The following is a 22,155-nucleotide window of genomic DNA, read 5'->3' as shown; positions in this document are numbered from 1 at the left end:
TTACAAACCTCAAATTAAATTGATACAGTACATCACAGTAGCTGGACTCCATATAATGGTATGTTCTCCCCACTTAAAAACAAAAAGTCAGGCTCCCATGCGCTCTCAGGTTCAACTTCAAACTTGTCAGTTCAATGCCAACTGAGAAAGAGGCCCACGGCAACTAGGCTGCTAGTATTCATCTAGGTTGTCAGCTTTGGGTATGGACAGGCCTCGGTCCTTCAGGACCTGCATTTTGACTTTCTCTGTCTCCTGTTTGGCTTGCTGCTGCAGCCGCTGCTCCTCCAAGATCTCTTCAATGGAGACTTGCTGCAGCACCGTGTCACAGGGCTTATCCATGTCCTGCAAAGACAAGAGACCGTGTCACATCTTGCACAGGCCTGAAACACTCAGATAATACTACTGAACACATTTTAATTGGAATTACTGGGCGTTCTGGAACTTTGAATTGTTACTAATAAAATACCTGATCAAAAATTTGATTATTGACAAACAATCTGATTACACTAATGAAGCAAACAAGTGTCTTTATCAAACACAAATAATGTAGAAGAATAAAGTGAACCTCTGTGCTAATGACTTCTCCAAAAGCCATTTCCTTTTTCCAGTTAAGGAGGACAGGTTGCACACCTGCCACTTCCTAGAACTAAAGGCATGAAACATCTGCAAATCTTCAAGAAGACTGCATGGTTCATGCCAACCATCAATCACAAACTGCTTTCTGATAATAAGCAGCATGAACAGAAATGCTGTTTATTCATGCTTGACAAACATTTTCTTAAAACTATACATAAATGAATGCGTGCAGAAGATGTCGTATGCTGAGACTATGTGCCTTTTTGTGCGTCAATATCATTTCTGATGTGACACAGGATTTGATGTCAGCTTACGGTCATCGTTTGCCAGATGCAAGCTCACCAAAAGGCACCAAGTAGTTAATCACTGCCGTTCCATTTCCATCAGCATTTCAGAACAGAAATAAATTAACAATCAAATGAACCTAATCATCAGGCAAATGTCACAAAAGGCAGCAACATCTTCTAAAGCACTGAGAAGCAGATCAGAGTACAGGTGCTGTTGAGCCTCTGCTATGACTGAAGCAGTTTTACATCATGACATGCTGTACTGTTACAGCATGATGTGGATCCCTTTAACAGCAGAGTACTGCTGTCAAGCATTAGGTAGGAATAACAGCGCAAGAAGAGTTCATGAATCACTTCTGCTCAGTGTACTGGCCTTGAAGGTCCTGTGTCACAGCAGTGTCCCTGTAATGCGTCACCTTGGTTGTTGACGTACATCAGACAAGCATGATTAAGGAGAGTCGGATGTTAAGGATGCATCAGCAGCTTGCACTGTTGTCTCTTAGGAAGGAGTTTGAGCCCACCAGTCTTTCTGGCATCTGTTTGTACCAGAAAGACTGGTGAGGGTTCTCCGGCTTTCTATCACAGTCCAAAGATAACCATGTTAGGTTAATCGGTGATTCTAAATTGGCCCACGAATGGCTGCGCGTCTCTCTGTGAGAAAGGCCAGATCTCAATCTGTGTCAACTGGGATAGGCTCTAGCCCGAGGACCCTTAGCCACCATTTATGTCAAGCCCTACTCTCACAACTGTATCAATGCAGTGTGTGAAGGACATAAGGAAATGTAAGTAACAATGTCTAGTGAGCCTTACTTTGCATCCTTCTGACCATTTCAAAAACCAAAGTGAAAACGAGATTATGTCTACTTACTATCTCTCCAAGCAGCACCACATTTTCTCCTCTCACGATGAATATTCCTCTGGGGATGTCACCAAACTTTTTTCCCACATGGATGCGCTCAACTGTCTGGTGAAAAACTAAATTGGCTGGAGGACAAAAGAACCGGGGTAAATAAAGAACAGACCCGATCATGGGAATCATAATGACAGATAAACTGAGCCTGCTGTAACCAATGCAGTGACCCGACTCAGAAAAACAATACTAAAGGTGGATATAATTAAGAGTTTTACCAAACTGATCAATGCTTCTCAGGTAACCAATCAATGTTCTTCCATCTCGGAGCAGCACCAGGTGCTTCTCTGTGGGATACAAACAAGAGGAGCACGTTAAATGACAGTTTAAACCCGCTGCAGATGATCCAGATTGCGTCGGACACGATGCTGCACATCTTGAAACGATTGTTTCTTTTTAAACCAAATCAGCTCCATCAAATCACTCCTCCAACTTACTATCGATGTCGTCAATGAGGCTTGCCGTCCCTGGTACGTAGTTCATCTTGTGCTGCTGCTGCTTCTTCTTCTTCTTCTTCTTCTTATTTGAGTCTTATATCTGTATATACCGTCAAGCCATTAATGTTTCAATACATGTTTCTCACAAAATTAGCACAGGAAGCGTCTTTATACACGCCAGGGATGAACTTCCTGTAAGCATTTAACCCTTCGTGTGCTGGCGATTCACTACATTTCTAACACGCAGGAACGGCCCTTTAAAAAATACATCTTTAAATAAATATAACTTCAGGCATCGGTGGGTTTTGAAGATTAAAATAGCAGTTAATGTTTTTAAAATGTTATTTTTATGACCTTTCCCCCCATTGGCCAATAACGTCTACTGGCGCGCATGCGTCGGCAAAGATCGTATTTACACAATATTGGTCACAGAGCCGGAACAATTCAAAACGCCGTACATTATGTAAATACATGTATATTTTTGTTGAAATACGCCCAGAAAATAGACGTTTAACGTCTTAAAATCATATCATAAATTTATAGCTAGTGTAATGATGGTAGACTCTGGCGTTACTTTCTCCGTCCAAACGTTGGTTGTGCCAGAAAAAATCGGACGGAGTGAGACATCTGTAGGTTTAGCAGCGCCTCGCTATTAAAGGCGCAGCACGGGGGCGCTCACGTCATTCAGTCGTTTCCCGACTTCAACCGAGGGGTCCGCACTTGTATAGGAAAACGACAACATTGCTGCTGGCGTTTCAGACGACCTGACACATCCGATAAGTAACGCGAGGCTCGCTGCAGATTTGTTTCCCCCCTCCCACAATGATAGATGACAGGGCGGCTGCTGGTAAGAGCGCTTAGTCCAAGCATCATCATTATCAAATGCAGTCTAATCTGAAACCCGGCTGGCCCTCGACTTGCAACTCCGGAAATAATCACGGGAACTGGAATAACAGTATGGTAAGTAAGTGGACACAGCTCAGACATATTCTCGTGGTATTCAGACTCTTTTGGTGTCTTTAAACCTTAAAGAAAAGCGTGAATTTGTGGCCGAGATCATTTTCAGCCAGCTCGCACAAAGCCCTGTCTATGCTAGCTGCGTGGCTAACTGAGCTAACTAGCATTATGTAATAGTAACGGCTAAGGACAGAGTTCAGCTGTTTTCCGGGACTTTTACGTTAATCTTGACGTGACGCCACTGTTAATAAGACTCCACGTGTTTGAAAGAAGGAGTCAGTATTTCGTGTCTTTCTTGTGACATGTTGGGCCCTTTTATTTCCGGTTAGTTTTTCTTAAGGATTTTGCATAACTGGTTCCGCAGGCAGATGAACCAATGTCCCTGTTTGCACAGTTATTGTTTGTCCTGGGATTGGTTGTGACGTTGAAGGCGTAGTTTTAAAGTTTTGTGTCATACCAATGTCTATTTGTAAGTACTCTGGTGCCAACCATGCTTTGTGACTGTATTTGCAGGATGCTCCTCAGTATCCAGGCTACCCTCCACACTACTGGTATCCTCAGTCTCATTCCACAGGGCACTATGCAAATACCTATCCCTCTGGATCAGATGTTCAACCACAGTACAATCCACAGGTATGGCTATACAGATGCAGCATAACCAGTACCTCTAACTCTAAGGTTGGGTTAGTGGATTTATGCTTACATTTTCATATTAACATCTATCTTGTCAAAGTTGTTGTATCTCTGATGGATTTATACTTTTTATTTTAAATAACTAGTTCCCCTTCTTGTGTCTTTCACATAGGTAATGCCTGGTGGTTATCCAAACGGCCATGGAGTCTACAGTCCAGCACAGAGTCAGTATTCAACAAGTGGTTTCCACCCATCCAACCCTTTCTACTGTGCTGACCCTCAAAGACCGGCTCCGGGTTCTTATCCTAACCAAGGCTGCCATGCAGAGCAAAGCAGTGGGTCTTCTGGACAGCCTCATTCTCAACACCAGCATCATCACTACCCTGGGCCACACTGCCAAGGGGTTGGTGCATTTAAGCGCACACAGTTTTCAAATATAACAATAGTTTAAATAAAGTCTTACAAATGAGGTATATTATACACTGTAATTTTATTTTTATTTATTTATTTATTTTATCTAAAAACAGATGCCTTTTTTTTTAAACGCAAAAGAAATGTTTTCTGAATGTGAGACATTTGTCTTCTGCTCTCAGGGTCCTGGATATCCTCCCGGACCGTACCCTCACTACAATGATAGTGGCCATGCGTTGCCTCCAAATCCCCCATACCCAACTGGCCAGTCACTTCATCCCAGCCAGCAGGCTGACGCATGGGGACACTCTGGTCCATATGTACCCTCACAGCAGCCATGGCCGCCGGGGCAACAGCCTCCACAAAACCATTATGGGAATCCAGTCCGTCCACCACATCCTCCAGCGTGGCCAGGAACTGGAACAGGTGCTCCTCCACCGTACCAGCCCAAGGTAAGCATCTTAAGAGATTTTGTTTTGTTTTTTTGTGAAACACAGATGTGCACACAATGTATTACAACTGTCATGATGAACTGTAAAACTAGAACAGCCATTGCACTTTGTTTTCTGTAATCGCGCATCTATTCTGGGTGGATAGCATCTGTTTTTGGAGGGATTAGATTTTCTAAAAATTAAATACCAAATCTTTGCTAAGGTATATTTATTTGAGTCAGTTTACAGCCTTATATTATCAAATATTTTAAACACAATATTTTTCAAACTCTTGTGTTACTGTAGGACCAACAGCACCAACGCGCCCCACCGGTGGGACCTAAACCGAAGCCAGCACCATCCCCGAATCCCCCCAGTGGTAATCCTACTGAAATAAGTTCTCCTCCACAAATGTATAAAACTGGGAGAGGTGATCCTAATGCTTCGCAAGCTGAGGCCCCGCCTTCGGTTCCAGCATCAACTCCAAGTCAGGCTGCACCTCAGCCCCTGAGCGATAACCCCAGTCTGGCTAAGGTCCAGCAGGTCATGGCCAGAGTACTGCTGCTTCAGGAAGACGTTGATGAGTTTGTTGGCAAAAAAACAGACAAGAGTTATCGTTGTCTGGAGGAACTGCTTACCAAAGAGCTGCTGGTGCTAGACTCTGTGGAGACTCAGGGACAGGAGAGTGTCCGGCAAGCCCGAAAGGAGGCTGTACAGAGAATCCAGGCCATTCTGGACCAGCTGGAAAAGAAAGCTTTCTGAGCTGGACTTGTTCTGCTTGTGGGTCACTTTGTTTTCATCTTCCTGATCTTCCATGGACATGTTCAGGTTCTTGTCGTCTTTTGCTGACCAGTGTTGTAGGGATTTTTTTTTTTTCTCCTCCCCACCACCATGTTACTATAGAACACCTGTGAAAGGTGGCATGGACCAAAGAAAAAGACACAGCAGTTACTGGCACGTGGAATCAAACTTTAAAGCCTAATAATGCTGGTATAAAAGGTATGGTGGTATTAGACGTGAAAGCTCATGGTTATCTGCGTCAGCCTCAGTGAGTGACTCTATCAGCTGCAAAAGCAGGAGCGAGTCACTGGAAGATGAACTTGTGTAGTGCCACATTGCAGCTCTCTGTTGTCTCTGAGTCAGGACGCAGATTATCATCACGCTGTCCCTCAGGAATGTGGGTCAGTTTCAGTCTGATCCAAAGTGTATCAGCTCTTGCACTTCTTTAGCAGGCTGTCGTTTCATCTCACGGTCCCTTTGCATGATCAGGAAATTGTGCTTTCACCTAATGGAGTAAATGCATTTTGTCCATAGCCACGTACCTCTCCATGCCTCTGTCTGTGTAGTTGTTTTTTTTTTTTTTTTTTTTTTTTTTTTTTTTCTCACTCAGTTTAAGCCCTGCATGCACTGTAATGTCAGATAGGCACTTGATACAATCATGATATCTCAGAGCTCAGAACTGGGCCTTGAGTGTAGCAGATTAGTGAAAATCCCCCAGAAGATTGCTGTTCCCAATTATTTCATCTTTTTTGATGAAGACCTAGAATCAGACCTACATATGAATGCCATGTGTTTCACTTGACTCACTGATAAAGACTTGATTAAGTATGACTGGACAAGCTGTTCCTTTTCTCCATCTTTGAACATTCAAATATATATAAAACTGAAATCTCTACTTGAACATTTTCAGTCATGTTTTATGCTGAAGGACAAGGTTGGATTAAATGTTTTTCTTTCTGTCCTTTTGATAATGAGGACAAATCTATGTTTATATCAAACGGATTTTTGTGTGCGCATCACTGTCCATTATCGTGTGTGTATGTTTTGTTTTGTTTTTCCCTCCTCAGACATTCTTGATGTGTTTTAGCAAAAAGTGCCATATTTAAGAGGATGGGTTTTATATAATTAGGAGAAAAAAAATATATAAAAATATCACAAGGTTTGCATGGAAAAGAAAATCATTTTCTGTGTGTTTATTTCCCCTTCTGCTCAAATGCAACTCGCTGTGTAGTTTTAGATGTAATGCATGTTTCCAACATAGGATGGGGAATTTTGCCTGATAAACGGTGAAAAGATCGCAAGTGAAATGTGGGAGGGGGGGGCAGAAAAATGATTAAATGTCAGTATATTTTTTTTAACTCTTGATCAAATTAGTTTTTGCTTTGCCTTTACCGAACACGCATGAATATCAGACTGTTTAGGTATCAGTCATACAACATTTCTAAATGTTGTTCTGTTTTAAAAATGAGAAGGCTGCTTATTTTTCTCAAGTAGAAACTGGTGCTTGGAGGTCACACTGCCTTCAGCTGCAGGCCTGCATTGAGCTCTTTAAATAGACAGCTATTTGGACGCAAAAGCATTAATGTCCGCCCATGATGGCTCCAAGTGCAGTCTAATTTAATTCAAGGGTCAAATGGCCTGACAACACACAGGACACCCTCCGGTGAGTGAATCTGAGCCAAACAAGCCTGCTCCACTTGAGTCACTGGTTACAGACGACCAACTGTGGAATAGTCTGTTTGCAGTTTTCTTCATCAGCGAAGCTGTAAAAGGTAGTCTCGGCAAACTCTTCCATAACCTTTTCACCTTTTAAACTTTTTGCCTACCCTTAACAAACCATTACAAAAGATAAAATTGCCATGTCGACAGAAAAAGCGATGTCCTATACATCAAAACTTCCTGTGTGGTGGAATGCAGAGCCGCCTCTGCGGAAATTGGAAATTGACCTGAGTTCACCTGGATTAGCTGTGTTTGAGTTGGAAAAACTCTTGTATACTGGCAAAGCCATAATCAGTCATGCAGATGAAGTGTGGCCTAGGCTGTACATTGGTGACCAGTAAGTAACTCCTCTTTATTTCTTTTGATGAACTCTGACATAATCTAACTGCACCTATTCCTCTAGCGTTAGTATTTACTTATATACAGCAGATTCAAATTGAGATTATGACTCTGAGGAAACTTCCTGACTTCTAAATCTCCAAATGTTTTTCTTGTGTTGAGAGAGTCATCTGATACTTTTAGTAAAAATACTCAAATAAATCAAAAGTCCTGGATTCACTCCACATACATGAAAGAGGCGCTGATCATAAATCTGATTCAAATGCAGAATGAGTAACGTGACACTTGTCCTGCTGCGTTCCACAGTGGGAACTTGCATAAACTACAACAACGCCATGTAAGCGTTTGCACCGATGCCTTGGCATGAAAGCAAGACGAATGTTCGAACTCGCATGCTTAAAGTGTTTTTCTAAGGATCAGTTTATCACGATGAAATATTGCATACATGCCGTGTAACCTACTGTCTGAATACAGAGTGGTGTGTTTTCCAGACACAGTGCAGAGAACCAGGCTGATTTGTACAAGAATCACATCACTCACATCCTGAACGCAGCTCACAGTAATCGTAAGGGACAACCAGATATCTATGAGGGAATGAAGATCACCTACATGGGCGTAGAGGCTCATGACTCCTGTAACTATGACATGAGTGTCAACTTCCAGGCAGCAGCAGACTTTATCCATAGAGGTCTGAGCAGAGGAGGTAAGAGGAGAAAGTTAAAAATGATATAAATACAGTTCAAAGGCAAATGGATTTGATGTGTGGAATTTAATCTAATATTTCTCTGTGAAGGCAAAGTGCTGGTCCACTGTCATGTAGGAGTGAGCCGCTCTGCCACCCTGGTCCTGGCTTACCTGATGCTGAAGCAGAACCTCACTCTCGTCGAGGCTATTTGTGCTGTGAAAGAGAGCCGTGGTGTGATTCCTAACCGAGGTTTCCTTCGACAGCTCATCAAACTGGACGAGCAGCTCTTTGGCAAACATCGCTGAAACCCATCTAACAGCATTACTAGTCACCTTTCACGGGTCCAGAAGATTAATCTTTAATGTCAAGATGATGTGTTGCATGAAAGATTTCTTGCGTTTTACTTTGGGGTCTTACAGCATGTGATCCTTTCTTTGGTCTTCATTGTTATGAACGTTAAGATAAAAACATTACATTTGTACATGTTAAATGGACTGATGTTTTACAAGATGTTTAGCAGTCAGCTTAATTTACATAAATATTGTGGAAAAGTTTTGAGCCACCACCGATTTCTTTATATGCCGCTTTCGAGGAACCAAACCTTTTTCGTAATTTTTAAACGTGGTCTTGATCAATAGTTCTGTAGGCTTTCTGAAGCTCTTTCTTTGGACATTGGCCGCTTCTACCTGACCATTTTCAGAGGAATGTGTTGTTGTTGTTTTTTTCTAATGTTGTTAAGCCTCATGGTTAACACTGACTCATGGATCACTTCAGTATAAAAAAGGCACCTAACTCAATGAATGGACCAGTGTGAGAACTAAAGGAGAAGTGCCAGGCCAAAAATACAAAAAGCTATCTACAGCAGATGCAGCATCTGAAAGTCATTGTCTGTGGAAAAAGGAACAAATCCTGACCCGATTTATGTTTTGGGCACTTCAGGTGATCCATCTACTATTCGCTGAAGCCTCATCAGAAATGTTCTCATTGGAAGGCTGAGATCTGTTAAGATGCTATTTTTAATTCTTGCCAAATTACTCAAGAGCTGTACTGAATATCAGTGGCAACAAGTCTTATGGAATGAATCCAAACTTGAAATTTTGGGTTCAAATTGTTGCCAGTATGTATAAGGAAGGTCAGGAGAGAGGCACACTAGAGAGCTGAGAAAAACGATGGAGTTGCTGTCATGGTTTGGACATTCATTTAGGACAGTGGTGTTGATGATCTTGTCAAAACCAATGAACACAGAAAAGTGACATCAGATTTTGACCCACTATGTAATATCATCTGGAAAGCATCTGGTTTGTTAATGCTTCATTTTTTCAGCATGACAATGATCACAAAAACACTTCCGCTACAGTCAGAACTTACCTGGACAGAAAAACACACAATGCAACACTGTCAGTCATGCAGACTCAACGTTATTGAAGCAGTATGGGATCATCTTGACAGAGAACAGAACAAAGAAGGTCTTTCAAGAAGCATGAAGCGCTATTCCTGAAGACTACTTACAGAAAACTCAAGAAAGCAGCCTAAGACAGTTCAGGCTGTGTTGAAGAGTAAAGGTAGTCATACCAAATATTAGCATTCAAGCTTTGTTAAGCTCTGTTTTTGCCTTATATAGTGTATTAACATGTATTTTTGCATTTGTTTCAATAACTGTTTTCCCAACAAAATACTAAGAAATAATGGGCACCTCAAGACCTTTGCACAGTAATGTGGCTCCATGGTGGCCAAATATTAAATGTGTTTTTCAGCACTGCACTGAAATTTTAACTCGACCAATAGCTGTTGCATAAATAAAGAAATTAACTTTTCAAAAGTGTTTTAGTGTTTCATTGCACAACAGAGAAACATTTCTCTCTGACATCAGTGTTGACAGGGTGATATCAAAGTTCAACTGCTATACTGTACAGCACAGCTGGTGATTAGTGATCACCTATGGCATTTTTTGTACCCCTGCGTTAACAAACAATGGCTTTTCTGTGCATTTTGTGTGAACTCAGTTTGATGCCATGATTACAGGGGAGTCATTGCACGGAACAAATGCAGAGGTTGAGCAAGTAAGAGGCTGAGACAAAGAGCAAACAAAGTCAAAGTTCGGCCTGATCGTCCTCATAAATAGAAGGTCTCCCTCTGTCCAGCTTCACTCTCTGTGGCTGATAATACATACAGTGAGCTCCAACCAGAAGAAGGTAAGCGATATGTTTTTTTTATTAGCATGTTTAACTGTCCCGCCATCAGATGCACGGTTATCTTTAATATGTAACATCTGTAGACTGTAAGTTGTAACTTTGATTTTAAGCTCTTCTTAATGACGCTGAATATTTGCAGCTAATTATCATGACGTCTATAAACAGATTTAACCAGCCCATACACAAAACAGCCAATTTGGATTTTAATGTACGTAAGTAAATTCTGATAGGCAACATTAGGGATTAAATCTGGCCCCTCTGCTTCAAATGAGTGAGGAGATAAAGAAACACAGAAATTTGTTGGGAATTTAGCAAAAACTGTTGCAGCATAGCGTGTTGGTCAGAAACTCAGTTCACAGTACGAAAGAGCAAAACTGACTGTTTTCAGGAGCAAATATTGCATAACCCACATGAACAAACAATCGATTGTGAACTTTTGTCTCAGTTGACCATGATGCATGCAGCCTTGGCTATCTGGATCTTATCAGCAGTGTTCTGCATGGGTAGAGGCCATCACCATTTGGGCCATGCCGATCAAGACCAAGAAACTGACAGCAGCCTCTCACAGGTGTCCACAGCAAACAAAGAGTTTGCCTTCCGTCTGTACAGAAAGTTAGCAACTCATGCCGACTTTCAAGGCAAAAACATCTTCTTCTCACCAGTCAGTATTTCTACTGCCTTGGCTGCCTTGTCCGTAGGAGCTCGGGGGGAGACCCACCAGCAGCTTTTCAGTGGTCTAGGTTTCAACAGTTCCCAGCTCATGCAAGCAGATGTAGATCAGTCCTTCCGTACGCTCCTGCAAAACGCAAAGAGTGGTGACACCAGTGAGGGGACTGCCGTGTTCGTGGACAACCGCTTTAAGCCGCAACCCGAGTTCCTGGAGGTGTTGAAGCAGTCCTATTTTGCCGAAGGGTTTAATGTTGACTTCACCCAAGCCACGGAGAGTGTCAATACCATCAACAATTATGTGGAGACCAAGACCAATGGGAAGATTGACAAGCTGGTTGAGAGCCTGGATGTAAACACAGTCATGTATCTCATCAGCTACATATACTTTAAAGGTAAGAGGTCAACTGAGATGAGATTTGGCTGGTCTCTCTTTTATTCCAAGGTTTAAGTTTGATGTGTCATCTGTAACGTGTGATTTATTTCTGCTTATAACCGCAAAACAGGAAAGTGGGAGACTCCGTTCGATCCTCAGGACACCACAGACGACCATTTCCATGCGGAGAACGTTCAGGTTCAAGCAGCTGATTCAGAACGGAGATGAGTTGGAGTAATTATACATCACTGCGCCTAATTCAACCTGTTTTCCAATAAACTGTCACATTTCCAGGTTCCAGTCCAGATGATGAAAATGGAAGAGGATGTTGATATTTATGATGACAAGCTCATTAACACAACAGTCCTCCACCTCCCCTTCAACGGCACCCACTCCATGCTGCTGATGTTGCCTGATAATATGGCAACGCTGGAGAACGCCATTAGCCCGGGCCATGTCAACAAATGGCTGAAATGGAAGAAGCAGAGGTTGGGTAGAATTTCAAATCAAGCTTAATTTCTTGGTTTAGACATGTTCATCATATTTACATATACTTAAAATTTTTAAGATTAAACAAAGAAAGCTGGAGTAAAAATGAAATGCAGTTTCTAAATGATGATTTCATTTATGAAGTGGAAAAAACTACCGATTCCCACCCATCCCTATGTGAAAACGTAATTCCCCTCTAAACCTAATAACTGCTTGGGCCACCTTTGGCAGCACAAGGTGCAGTCAGGCGTTTGCAGGGATTCTGGCCCACTCTCAAACACATTGGAGGGTTTTTTTTAAAAACATGAAATCCTTACTTCAACTTGACCACTCTAAAACCTTTATGTTGTTTTGTTTTTTTGGAGCCAATCAGAGGTGGATTTGAGTTCGTGTGTTTCAGATGATCGTCTGCTGCATAACTCTTCAGGGTGCAAAACATTGTCCCCCAGACTTTTCTGGTAGAGAGCAGAACTCATGGTTCGACCAATTACAGGAAGTCTCCCAGATGCTGAAATAGGAGAGCAGCTTCAGACCATCACACTGCCACCACCATGTTCTTTTCATGGACACGGTCTTAGTTTTACGCCAGACGTAACAGGACTCAAACCTTTCAAAAACTTCAGCTTTGTCATGTCAGTCCACGTACTGAAATACTTGGGGATCATCAAGATTTATTTACTTTTTGGAAAAACTTTGTAACTATTTCCAGACTGATTGGTGTCACTGACTTAGTTTTCCAGCAGTTTCTTTAGATTATGTATTGCTTTTTGAGATCTTTTAGCTTCACTTTGTCAGACTGTTTTTATTTTAGTGATTTCTTGATTCAACAGGTCTGGCAGTAATCGGGCCTGGCTGTGGCTTATGAAATTGTGTTTAATCGTGTGGTTAATCACAGTAAATTCATGTTTTAACAAGGAGGGGCAGTTTATGACACAGGGGCAGGCAGGTTTGAGTAGCTTTTTTTCTGTTAATAAAAGAAATTATCCTTTAATAACTGCATTTTGCATTCACTCAGGTTATCTTTGTTTGATGTTAAAATTTGTTTGATAATCTGAAACAGAAGTGTGACAAACATGCAAAAACTAAGAATTCAAGAAGAGTAAAAATATTTTGTCATACCCTGAATATGCTTGCCGGATGAATATCAATACTATTGATTCCTTTCACAATTTTTAGGAGATACAACATATATGTGCCAAAGTTCTCCATCAAGACTTCCTACAAACTGAGCAAAGTGCTGACTGAAATGGGAATGGCAGACATGTTTCGTGATAGTGCAAATCTGACCGGTATTTCAGAGGCGCATAAACTGGCAGTCTCAGAGGTAAGGACAGTGTTATTAAACACACATTTCTCCCTTTTATTCAATCCTCTCACACGTTTCTCACTCCACTGCGCTGTAGGTGGTACACCAAGCCACCCTGGATGTTGATGAGGCTGGAGCCACAGCAGCAGCTGCTACAGGCATCGGTATCATGCTCTTCTCCTTCCGGATTGTCCCGGTCTTGAAGTTTAACCGCCCATTTATGGTCATCATCACTGAGCGTAACACAGAAAACATTGTTTTCATGGGAAAGATTATTAACCCAAACATCTGATGGAGGAAATGCTTTGTGTTCTTCCACGGTTGTTGCAGTAAACATAAAATACTCAGAAAAACAAAAACAAAAAACACTCACTTGTCATGTCTCTTCTTTTATGACTGCATGGTTTTAGTATTGTTCTACCTGTTTTTGACAAGTAGAAGATAAAATACAAACAACAGGATTCCCAGCATCAGCTTTTCTCAGGGGTAAACAATAATATAGCATGTTTTCAATCATCTTTATTAATAATGATGCGTTATTGTGTAACATGCATAGATGTTGCACTAACACACTTGGAAACCTCTGGGCCAGGCACATGGAAAACCAAAAAAGGCGTGAGATAAAGATGCATACATCTTAAACTATCAAGTCATGCACTATTGCACTTTATGTCAAAAAAGACTGAAAAGACTAAATAGTCATTTCAATATTTCACATTTAATTTGACTGTGAGTACAAATAGCGTTTATTACATGTTATTACATTAAATACATTTTATTTATTCTCTTGAAAGGTTCATGCCAGCAGGGATTAGGCTCTTACCAACAGAGTAAGTTTTCTGAGTTGAGTTCAGATTGCTTTTACTGAGCTGAGTTGCATTATTGTCTGTATTTATTTTATATTTGTATAATATTGTATTTATTTATTGTATTTATTTAAAATAAATTGTTAATTTATAGATTTTTTTAAAGACAACGTGTAGTTTAGTCACCTGACGCTACGTGGCAGCACTGCGCCTCGTAGAGTCTGCTGCGCTGAAAACCAATCAGAAGAAGAAGAAGTTTGCCTCGCTTTGATTGGATGTGAAGGTTTTTTTTTTTTTTTCAAGATATGGCTGAAACAACAGGACAAGAAGGAGCTAAAGGTGGACCACATTATATAAAAGAAAGAATAAAATACAGCCCGGAGGAGGAGGCCAGGCTGGAAAGGAAACATTTCTGGAGAATAATTGATGCTTTTAGATATTACAGGTATGAAAAGGTTTTTTGAAATAAAGACAGGCCGCGGGTGTTTTGTGTCAATACATGGCAGTGTTAGCAAATAATAGCATAGAGAAGAACACCAAGTCTAAAGAGAAAAAAAAAGGCTTACTGATGTGTTTAAACTGTATTTAAACGTTAAATTGCGACACCTACTTTTGAACCAACTCTGCTCGCTGCATTTGACCTCTTTTGATCAGCCCTTTCTGCCTTTCACACTGCTCACAACACACTTAAATACAGTGAAAGAGAAAAAAAGTGAACCTTGTGCACAGTATGGTTATGGTGATCAGTGTAGCTGGTGAAGCCTGAGTCTCAGCTCTGTGTCTTCCTGCCAGGATCCATGTTCAGGAGCAGGTCAAACGCGCGGAGCGTCAGTTTCAGAGTCTTCCGCAGCACCACCAGAATCTGCTGCCACACGTTTTGTCCAACCTGGCCCGGATCGGCCAGTGTGCGGACCACAACCAGGAGGTGCTGCACGCCATCGTCCACCACAGCCTCCACATGTTTGAGAACATGGAATACGGAGAGAGGGTATGACTTAAATCTGCTGTATGAACTGTAATCACAGATCCAGAGCTGGCTATTTCTAGTGTTTTGTCTTTTTCCTGTGATTAGTAAGGCAAAAGTGAGGACAACTATGAAAGAGATGAAGAATAGAAAGGCAGTTTGAGCTGGATGACTTACCTTGAGTGGTATAGAGATGTCTGCAGGAGAGGGCAGTGCACTTTTCAACTCAATCTTTTGAGTGAGAGGATGCCTGAGGAATGAAGAAGTCTACTGCTTCTGATTTTCAAGAACAAGCTATGCAGAGCTGTAGCAACTACAGAGAGATAAAGCCGTTGAGCCAGGATATTGGAAAGAGTTGTTGAAGCTAGGTGTGAAGAGATGTGATGATCTGTGAGCAGCAGTATGTCTTCATGGTGAGAAAGTGCACTATGGGTACGATGTTTACTTTGAGAGTGATTATGGAGAAGGTCAGAAGGAGTTGCACTGTGTCTTTGTGGATCTGGAGAAAGCATATGATAGGGTGCCAAGATGGGAGCTGTGACGAGTAGCAGACAGGTATATGAGCCTGGTGCAGGACATGTATGAGGACAGCAAGACAGTGGTGAGGTTGAGGTAAGAGTTAATGATGGGTTGGAGTTAGGTGTGCCTTTTCTTGTTTGCAGTGATGATGAATAGATGAGGTCAACCAGAAGTTTCCATGAGTTATGATTTATTGCAGACTTCACTGCGATCTGTAGTGAGAGTAGAGAGCAGGAGGAGGAGGAGAGCCTGGAGAGGTGGAGGTATGCTCTGGAGAAAAGAGGAATGAAAGTCAGTAGAAAAGCAAGGCCAACTACATGTGTGTATGAGAGGGAGTTACCTGGAAAGGTGAATCTGAAAGGAGTGGAGGTAGTGAAGGTGGATGCGTTTAAATACCTGGGATCAACCATCCAAAGCACTGAAAAGTGCAAAAGATACATGGGGAAGAGAGTGCAGACAGGGTGGAGTGGGTGGAGATGAGGGTCAGGGGTGATTTGTGAACAGTGTCACCCAGTCCTCACCCAGTGTGGTCTGTAGAACAGCAGCTTGAGTGAAAAGAGAGGCTTACGAGATGGTAGTGAGTCCTGCTGTTATGTATGGTTTGAGCACGGTGGCACTGACAAAAAGACAGGAGGCCAAGCTGGAGATGTTAAGATTTTCATTGAGTGTGACCAGAATGGATAGGATTCATGGATGTAGTGAAGGAGACATGCAGATGGTTGGTGTGACAGAGGAGGATGCTTGGAATGGGATGAGATGGAGGCACATGATCTTCTGTAGTGACCCCTAAAGGGAGCAGATGAAAAAAGACTGTGACTTAATGATGTCTCCATTCTTTTAGCAGGAGGATCCAAGGAAGATTCGTCCATCCTCTACATTTGACATGGACAAACTTAAGTCCACCATAAAACAGTTTGTGAGAGACTGGAGTGAGTCAGGCCAGGCTGAGAGGGACTCCTGCTATAAGCCCATCATCCAAGAGATCCAAAGACTTTTCCCAAGTGATCAATAGTAAGGAGCTTACATGGTAAATTGGACACACACATGCATGCCAATAAAGAGAAAGTCAGTGTTGCTGAATATGTGCATTCAGCTTTTTGCATGCTATAGTTTCAACATCTTGGTGTGATTATGTGACTTACACAGTTTTTTTCTATGTGATATGTGCATTTTGTGCATTTTATTATATCAGTGATGTGTCTAAGGTGAGCGTGCTGGTTCCGGGTGCTGGGCTTGGCCGTCTAGCCTGGGAGATAGCTCGGCTGGGTTACATGTGCCAGGGAAACGAATGGAGCTTCTTCATGCTCTTCTCCTCAAACTTTGTTCTCAATAGGTAAAACTTACACAGAAATGCACAGGCTGAACAGACACCTTAACTAATATTTTCTTTTGCGTCTGTAATCGCTACTCTTACTCTCCTTGTCAATCTTCACTGCTCTATTCAGGTGTGAAAAGGTGAATGCTCTGACACTCTACCCCTGGATCCACCAGTTTAGCAACAACAAGCGATCCTCTGACCAAACACGACCAATCAGATTCCCTGATGTCAACCCTCAGAGCTTGTCACTAAATGCAGACTTCTCCATGGTAGCAGGGGACTTTGTGGAGGTCTACAATGAGCCAGGTAAATAAAATGTATCTTTAACCTATGAGATATTTCTAAAAAGGGGACCAAACTCTACTCATGTTGTTCGAAAGTATACATTTTTACATCTACAAAAAGCACAATATAATTGACTCAAACTTTTCAATGTGGATGTACTATAAAATATGCTCACTGGTCACTTCATTAGGTACATTTTGCTTCTGCTGGTTTGGATTCCCTTTGCCTTCATAACTGCTTTAGTTCTTGATGGCACAGATTTAACAAGGTGCTGGAAACGATGAATACATCTCACTCATGTCCACCTTAGTAATATTAGTAATAAAAAAAATGCATAAGTATTAATAAAGATTATTATATTTTGTGTTTCTGGCAGAGTCCTGGGACTGTGTGGCTACCTGCTTCTTCATCGACACGGCTCATAATGTGTTGGAGTATGTGGAAACTATCTGGAAGATTCTTAAGCCTGGTGGAGTGTGGATCAACCTGGGTGAGTGTCCGTATTCAAACTATTAATAACTACTGCAGGTCCTCATTAAGCTAAGCTAGTTATAGTTGCTGCATCTTATCATCCCCCCATTAAGGCCTTATTAGATCTTCTTCACTCACTCTGTAATATCTTTTTATAGGGCTGGATTTTGTTCACATTAGTAATTATTTATGTTGACTTTTTTTTTTTTTTTGGTTTGTTTAGAAAAAATGAGCCATAATAATAAATAGAGGGGATCTTTATATTTCTTTTTTTTTCTTTTTCAGTTTTAAAACAAAATTGTTTTGATTGAATAGAAAGGAAACACGAGTCTTACTTTCACATGGATGAGATTTTCTCCTCTTAAGTCGGTGAACTTAACAGTGTAAACATTCTTTAATATTTTCAAGGTCCACTGCTGTATCACTTTGAGAACATGGCCAACGAGCTCTCAGTTGAGCTTAGCTACGAAGACATTAGGACAGCGATGGTCAGATTTGGCTTCCACATCGAGGTAACCTGAAGACCTAAATATTACCGCTTCAGCCATACGCTTGTCCGAAACCTTGCTCGAGAAGTAAAATCAAATTAAACTTCCTCCCGCAGGTGGAGAAGGAGTCAATGCAGACCACCTACACAGAGAACGACCGGTCGATGCTGAGATACGTTTACGACTGTGCCTACTTTGTTGTGCGGAAGCCTGCAGAGCTGCAGTACTTTAATGGTCAAAACGAAGACCAGCTACAAAACTCTCCACCGGCTGCTAAGTCGCCACGCCGAGAGGGTCCCGACAGCCCGACGTGACAAGATGTCCTTTGACAAAACCAAGTGAAAGCATAAGAGCACAATCCTTGGCTGAAATATGACAACAAAGGAAAAGGAACATTTTCCTTTTGGCCAGATATATTTTTAAAAATGTCTGCCCGAATCCACAAGACCTTGAAGTGGCTCAAAATGGGGAATGTAATATGAAGTAAGGTGATGTGATATGAAGTAAAGTGATCTGTACCATCTGAACAAAAGTCAAAATACTGGGTCTGAGATGAATCACTTACCATTGGCTGCTACTTTGTGTTTGTGGTTTGTGTGTCAGCTGCTGGCCACGAAGACCATCATTTTGTTTTTAGGCTCCGTGTGTGCATGTGATAGGAGAATGTGATAGGAGAATGTGATGTGAATGCCTGCTTTTCCTTTTTTTCCTTTTTTTTTTCTCTTTTATGTGCCAATAACTACATCTAATATTTTTTTTATATTGTTTGTTTTGGACTGTCATCACACTTTGAAATAAAGCCTCACATTTTAAAAATGTGATTCTCCAGTTTTACTTAAACACATTTTCAAATACATTAACACCAACATAACAGAAAAGACGACAACAGGTCGACGATATCTAGAATCTCTATATACAAGTAATGAATGTTGCCAATAAAAACAAAGGTAGTAGAATTTGAAGAATCATTTTTTTAATGAAAGTTTGACCTTATTTGAGGTCAAACATAGTTTTAAATAGCTCTATATAGCACTATTATAACCTTCAGATCAATCTATTGACCTTAAAGGAGAGGTCAGAGGTCAAATGTGACATTCTATTTATAATCTTTATAAAGTGTCCCAAAAAGTTGATTCTGTTTATCTCGATGTAGTATTTTCAGTGTGAGAAAGGTTTTTGTTATTAATCCAAGTGACTTCTTTAGTTCAGCTGACTGCAGGTTTCCCCAACCTTTAAACAGTACATCTCTATAATGACTGAAATTGGCACCAATGACTAACAATATGGTGCATGCTTTCTATATGTCGACAACACACATGACACTTGTCATGTAAAAGGCTTTTCTGTCAGTTTTCGACCAATAATACATTGAGCTAACAGGCAAAAAATTAACCAAAAGCAGTTTTAAAAAGGTGAGTTTTGAGTTGTTTTTTTAAAAAAACAGCTACTGAGTCCGCAGTTCTTAATGTTTGGGGGAGAGAGTTCCACAGTCTAGGGGCCACAGCTCTATCACCCTTAGTCCTCCTCTTAGTATTTTTTAAAGCAAGTAAGCCCTGATCAGATGACCTCAAAGACCTGCTAGGGACATAGGGCTGTAGCAGATCAGGCAGGCTGGTGCCAGTCCGTGCACAGCTCTGTAGGTCAAGACCAGGATCTTAAAATTGACTCTAAATTTAACAGGAAGTCAGTGTAACTGAGATAACAACGGTGTCACATGTGAGTACTTGGAGGATTTTGTCAAAAGCCTAGCTTTCCTCATCCAGTGTGGTCTGTGTTTTTGTGTCAGTGCACATATTTTCCTGAGCCCTGATGTACACAAACCAATGAGTATCAGGCAGTGTTGTAAATTGCAGGAAGTAGATGAGAGTTAAGTGATTGGAGACTGGGTGCTCTGGGCGGGGCTAGAAAGCAGTGCTCTATTCTGATTGGTTCTTTGCAATAATTCTACTACCGGTGCTCATCATTTCGAGATCGTGCATCACTAAACACGCTCCTGCGCACTTTCGGTGTTATCCAGCAATCACAGGGATTTCAGGTTTTCTGTGCACATCGGTGGCGTACCGGCAGACTGCATGGCAAAGAGGCGCGCCGAGGACACTCTGCTGCACAACTCTCCCTCCAAGAGGTGTTTCCGCTCCCTTTGCGCTGTTGACATACAGGCGGAGAGCATGGCTCCGTCCGGGGGCGTGAGCCCGCCGTCCCTCCTGGCTTTGCTGGGGACCCGCTGCAGAAAGAGGCCGCAATATTTCGATGAAGAAGAGACCGCTTCTTATCGCAAGACTTCACACTACGATGCCAGGAAGCGTGCAGTAAATGTTTCGGCGGTGCAGACGTCTGGAAGTTTCCAAGACCGTCGCAGCTCTTCAGTCACGAGCTCCCAGAAACGACCACGAGAGGGCAGCGAGGAGCCAGATACCGCTGTTCCCAAATCTAATGATAAAGTAAGTTATTGAGAATATAACAGAAGTCGGGGATGTTCACTGCAGTTTTAGCGACCATGCAATACAACTGAATTTGGTGTGATTACAGTGAGTGTCCACTAGATGTCACCATTTACACATTCTAGACTTGTTTTTTCTGTACTCTGTATAGACCAGTGAAAAGGGGACTGATTGGTCAGCAGGTAACAAAATGTTGCCACGTAGTTGCGTTTGGACGTTACATTTCTATCTGTCTGTTCCCTTTCAGGCTGATGAGGACGCAAACACTGAAGACTGCACTTACAACTCCTTCCAGTATTGGAGGGTGCCTTTACCTGAGCTTGACCTTTCACTGCTAGAAGATGCAAGCGCCCACTCAAAAACAAAAGACAAGTCAAAAGCATCTTCTTCTGACGCCATGGAGACTTGAAGATGATTGGTACAGCGAGGCCTATTGAAAGCTGCCTCTTCCCGTTTAAAGCATGGGAACATGATGAGGACAATGTGATGTTCTTCAGCAAATAGAGGCATCAAGAACAGGTTACTTGAAATGCATCAAGGTGAGATGCGATAACCGAAACCTGCCAAGGCTGCCCCTGTAGAGCAATACAGGCTTTATTTATTTTATTTTTTCCCCCTTAAGTGGAAAACAGTCTAATGCAAGATTTCACAGACCTAAGTGGAACTTTTTTCAAACCTTTTATAGATCCAGCAGCTTTGTGTGACCAGCATTTAGACAGCCTGATAACAGCAGTGACTGATCTCCCATGTTCAATGCTGAGTCCTTACTTTGCAAACCTACAGTTGAGTAGGATTATATAAATATGTGTCTAACTAATTAGAGATCTAATTAAAGATGCATGCTTGGTCTGCAGATAATAGTTGCCTTTCAGAACAAATTTGGTCCAGTTGTGTAGGGTTGCACTTTTTAAATTGTGTGACTGAATTGTTGGTTGTACATTTTGTACACATCTGATTGCCAGTTAGAGCTGGTTGTTACATGCCTTTGTATTCATTGACAATAAAAATATATATTTGTGAGTTTTCTTTTAATTGTTTGGTTTTATTTATGGTTTTATCAACGATAATGCTGACCACCCTCTACACCACATACTGGACAGGAAGCGGAGATCCATCTGTAACACATTCATACCACATGTATTCACATTTTATTAGGTCTGAAGTATTGTGGCCAAAATGATAATCATGATTATTTGTCACGATTATTCAAAGAGTGACAAAAAAATTTTTTATTGCACTGTAACAAAAAAAAAATGCTTTCACATCTGTTAAGGTTTTTGTGTTAACATTCAGCTGATCCTCAGCTCTCTTTGCAAACCATTTCTGTTTGGTAAACATCAGTTGTGCAGGGAACAGCTGTGGTTGGCGTATCCAGGCAGGTGGTCAGATGCTGCATTATAAAGCACTTTGGTTTTAAATTTAAAACAGTGGACTGGGCATCGGATAATTGTGCAGCCATAGGCTGATTCACAATTACAAGAACTGAGCTGAAAAGCAGCTGCAATAGCTCTGATGCAGTGATGAATCTTCAGTTGACTGCTCCCTCAAGAGGCCACCACAGTGAAACATCTGCTTCTATCTGACCCCATCAAGAGCATCCTCTTCTGTCGCACCAACCCTGCACGTGCTCCTTCACTATGTCCATGGATCTTTTTCATGGTCTTCTTAT

The 22,155-nt window shown here is 41.6% G+C and overlaps 6 protein-coding genes across 7 annotated transcripts; 5 read left to right on the top strand and 1 right to left on the bottom strand.

Moving 5' to 3' along the window:
- Nucleotides 1-6: 6 nt before the first annotated feature.
- lsm1 (LSM1, U6 small nuclear RNA associated) lies at nt 7-2,423 on the bottom strand. The gene is made up of 4 exons (XM_005729489.2): nt 2,211-2,423; nt 1,992-2,060; nt 1,732-1,847; nt 7-342 (listed from the first exon to the last, which is right to left on the bottom strand). Exons 1-4 carry the CDS (start codon nt 2,254-2,256, stop codon nt 172-174), a joined length of 402 nt encoding a protein of 133 aa, XP_005729546.1. The 5' UTR covers nt 2,257-2,423; the 3' UTR covers nt 7-171.
- Nucleotides 2,424-2,880: 457 nt separating this feature from the next.
- bag4 (BCL2 associated athanogene 4) lies at nt 2,881-5,982 on the top strand. The gene is made up of 5 exons (XM_005729488.1): nt 2,881-3,170; nt 3,681-3,800; nt 3,973-4,203; nt 4,394-4,663; nt 4,949-5,982. Exons 1-5 carry the CDS (start codon nt 3,093-3,095, stop codon nt 5,402-5,404), a joined length of 1,155 nt encoding a protein of 384 aa, XP_005729545.1. The 5' UTR covers nt 2,881-3,092; the 3' UTR covers nt 5,405-5,982.
- A 1,043-nt stretch (nt 5,983-7,025) lies between these two features.
- LOC102200929 (dual specificity protein phosphatase 26-like) lies at nt 7,026-9,492 on the top strand. 2 transcript variants are annotated; one of them, XM_005729487.1, is made up of 4 exons: nt 7,026-7,194; nt 7,292-7,478; nt 7,972-8,183; nt 8,274-9,492. In XM_005729487.1, the coding sequence occupies exons 2-4, from the start codon at nt 7,300-7,302 to the stop codon at nt 8,468-8,470; spliced, it is 588 nt and encodes a 195-aa protein (XP_005729544.1). In that variant the 5' UTR covers nt 7,026-7,194; nt 7,292-7,299; the 3' UTR covers nt 8,471-9,492. The 2 variants fall into 2 exon arrangements, with proteins under 2 accessions (XP_005729544.1, XP_005729543.1); XM_005729486.1 differs by having other exon boundaries at nt 7,026-7,478.
- Nucleotides 9,493-10,328: 836 nt separating this feature from the next.
- Nucleotides 10,329-13,486, top strand: LOC102200640 (serine protease inhibitor A3K-like). The gene is made up of 6 exons (XM_005729485.1): nt 10,329-10,357; nt 10,803-11,418; nt 11,530-11,597; nt 11,694-11,887; nt 13,065-13,212; nt 13,292-13,486. Exons 2-6 carry the CDS (start codon nt 10,809-10,811, stop codon nt 13,484-13,486), a joined length of 1,215 nt encoding a protein of 404 aa, XP_005729542.1. The 5' UTR covers nt 10,329-10,357; nt 10,803-10,808.
- Nucleotides 13,487-14,885: 1,399 nt separating this feature from the next.
- carnmt1 (carnosine N-methyltransferase 1) lies at nt 14,886-18,845 on the top strand. Its single transcript, XM_013909891.1, has 7 exons — nt 14,886-14,988; nt 16,328-16,494; nt 16,676-16,816; nt 16,929-17,107; nt 17,463-17,576; nt 17,966-18,069; nt 18,162-18,845. Exons 1-7 carry the CDS (start codon nt 14,959-14,961, stop codon nt 18,357-18,359), a joined length of 933 nt encoding a protein of 310 aa, XP_013765345.1. The 5' UTR covers nt 14,886-14,958; the 3' UTR covers nt 18,360-18,845.
- A 1,156-nt stretch (nt 18,846-20,001) lies between these two features.
- Nucleotides 20,002-21,501, top strand: wu:fa19b12 (uncharacterized protein C9orf40 homolog). The gene is made up of 2 exons (XM_005729484.1): nt 20,002-20,486; nt 20,734-21,501. Exons 1-2 carry the CDS (start codon nt 20,118-20,120, stop codon nt 20,893-20,895), a joined length of 531 nt encoding a protein of 176 aa, XP_005729541.1. The 5' UTR covers nt 20,002-20,117; the 3' UTR covers nt 20,896-21,501.
- Nucleotides 21,502-22,155: the final 654 nt, after the last annotated feature.

Source organism: Pundamilia nyererei, unplaced genomic scaffold (genome assembly GCF_000239375.1).
Source record: "Pundamilia nyererei isolate P.nyererei 1_Seehausen unplaced genomic scaffold, PunNye1.0 scaffold00033, whole genome shotgun sequence".
NCBI lineage: Eukaryota > Metazoa > Chordata > Actinopteri > Cichliformes > Cichlidae > Pundamilia > Pundamilia nyererei.
This window is presented reverse-complemented; position numbering and strand designations above follow the sequence as displayed.